Source organism: Penaeus chinensis, chromosome 29 (assembly GCF_019202785.1).
Source record: "Penaeus chinensis breed Huanghai No. 1 chromosome 29, ASM1920278v2, whole genome shotgun sequence".
Lineage (NCBI taxonomy): Eukaryota > Metazoa > Arthropoda > Malacostraca > Decapoda > Penaeidae > Penaeus > Penaeus chinensis.
In genome coordinates this window covers 1,737,447-1,739,946 of record NC_061847.1, presented here as the reverse complement: position 1 = coordinate 1,739,946, position 2,500 = coordinate 1,737,447, and the positions used below count along the sequence as shown (strand labels likewise).

Sequence of the window (2,500 nt, the reverse complement as noted above, 5' to 3'; positions counted from 1 at the left end):
GAAAGGGCTGTGACATAAAGCTTGAAAGAATAATTAGTATATGAACACACAAATTCCATTCACAGAAATTGAATAAACAAAGACAAAGTCATAAATACAAATAAACTCTACAAAACATATTCACATACATCAGCCAGTCATACATACAACAGTAAATATTCACAAACAGTCCTATACAATCACTATATCAAATCTGATGCAACATTATTCCTAACATCACCATTTTTTTTGTCTTGTTTGATAAATTAATGAAACCTAATAAACTGGATGAAAAAAAATGTAAATGAGCACCAAAAGTTAATCTTATTTATGAAAAGAGACCTGACTTTAAAAACAGATAGGCACCTAAATTTATATTTCTTAGTAAACTGATTTGGTTGCTCAAGTACCATGGATAACAGGTGAAAAGAAAAGTATAAAAAAATTCCTTAAGAAAATGTGCAATCAAATTTACTGTATTACCCTGTATACCTACACAAATACCAATACAGACACAGACATACGGGTAGACACACATATAACTTGATATACTTTTATGCACACACACACACACACACACACACACACACACACACACACACACACACACACACACACACACACAAAACACACACACACACACACACACAAAACACACACACACACACACAAAACACACACACACACACACACACACACACACACACACACACACACACACACACACACACACACACACACACACACACACGCCCACGCCCACGCACCACTTCTCGTTGGCCTCGCAGTGCGAGTCGAGGAAGATGAGGACGTCCCCGGTGGCCGCCCGCGCGCCCGCCAGCCGCGCCCGAATCAGCCCGTGGCGCTCCCGCAGCCGCACCAGCCGCACCAGGGGCGGCAGCCGGTACTTCAGGTACAGGTCCAGCTTCTCGCCCAGTTCAGCTGCCGGAGGAAGGGGAGGGTTAGAGGGGGACGGGGGAGGGGAGGCGAGGAGGAAGAGGGAGGGGATTCGGGGGGAAGGGGAGCGTGGAAGGGGGAGGAAGAGAGGGGGGAAGGAAGAGGGAGGAAGAGAGGGGGGATTCGGGGAGGAAGGGGACAGGTTAGGGGGAGGGCGAGGGAGGGGAGTCGGGGAGGAAGGGGGAGGAGGAGAGAGGGGATTTGGGGAGACATAGTGGGAACGGGGAGGAAGGGGGGTGAAAGGGAAGGGGCGGGGGGAGGAAAGGGGGAGGAGGAGAGAGGGGATTTGGGGAAGAAGGGGAGGGGGAGGGGGGAGGGGAGGTGTCAGGAAGAAATGGGTCCCTGGTTTAGGGTCTTTGTTATTTTTTCTATTAATCTTTGTCATCAGTGGCACTGTTCTTACAATAAATCATTATAATCTCTTTTTCTTAAAATAATTACACAACATCACTTTAACATTATTAATTAATAATATTTTAACATTGTTACTTAACATCATTTTAACATTATATTATCATGCTATCGTTAGTACTATTTTCATCATTATTCACTATCATCAACATCATTAACATTCTAATCATGCAAGAATAGCATCTATCAAATCCTATCATACCTATCTATTTGTCTGTCTATCACTATCTCTATCTCTATTTAAATTATCAAGAGAGAGAGAGAGAGAGAGAGAGAGAGAGAGAGAGAGAGAGAGAGAGAGAGAGAGAGAGAGAGAGAGAGAGAGAGAGAGAGAGAGAGAGAGAGAGAGAGAGAGAGAGAGAGAGAGAGAGAGAGGAAGAAAGAAAGAGAGAGGGAGAGGGAGAGAGAGAGAGAGAGAGAGAGAGAGAGAGAGAGAGAGAGAGAGAGAGAGAGAGAGAGAGAGAGAGAGAGAGAGAGAGAGAGAGAGAGAGAGAGGAAGAGAGAGAGAGAGAGGAAGAGAGAGAGAGAGGGGAAGAGAGAGAGAGAGAGAGAGAGAGAGAGAGAGAGAGAGAGAGAGAGAGAGAGAGAGAGAGAGAGAGAGAGAGAGAGAGAGAGAGAGAGAGACAGAGAGAGAGAGAGAGAGAGACAGAGAGAGAGAGAGACAGAGAGAGAGAGAGAGAGAGAGAGAGAGAAGAGAGAGAGAGAGAAGAGAGAGATAGAGAGAGAGAGAGAGAAGAGAGAGAGAGAGAGAGAGAAGAAGAAGAGAGAGAGAGAGAGAGAGAGAGAGAGAGAGAGAGACAGAGAGAGACAGAGAGAGACAGAGAGAGAGAGAGGAGGGGGGGGGGCAGGAGGAGGGGAAGGGGGCAGGAGGAGGGGGAGGGAGAGGGATAGAGGGAGAGAGGGAGGGAGGGGGAGGAAGAGGAAGAGGGAGAGAGGGAGGGAGGGAAGGAGGAAGGGGGAGAGAGAGAAGCACCTGCTTGATGATCTCAGTCTCATTAAAATCCATGTTAATGAAGCCCCATTAATGGAGGATCAAAGATATTATTGTCAGCAGTTTCCTTTCCCTTCCGTCTTTTTTTCTTCCTTTCCATTTCTCTTTATTTCTCTATTTCTGCCTCTCTCTTTCTCTCCCTTTCTCGCATCCCCTCTTTCT

At 46.3% G+C, this 2,500-nt stretch overlaps 1 protein-coding gene across 1 annotated transcript in view; it reads right to left on the bottom strand.

Moving 5' to 3' along the window:
• LOC125040751 (polypeptide N-acetylgalactosaminyltransferase 1-like) overlaps nt 1-2,353 on the bottom strand; it is a 21,422-nt gene extending 19,069 nt beyond the window's left edge. The window contains exons 1-2 of the mRNA XM_047635453.1: nt 2,321-2,353; nt 747-931 (exon numbers count right to left, since the gene is read on the bottom strand). Of these exons, the coding sequence (XP_047491409.1) occupies nt 747-931; nt 2,321-2,353 (218 nt within the window). The remainder of the gene's footprint in view (nt 1-746; nt 932-2,320) is intronic.
• Nucleotides 2,354-2,500: the final 147 nt, after the last annotated feature.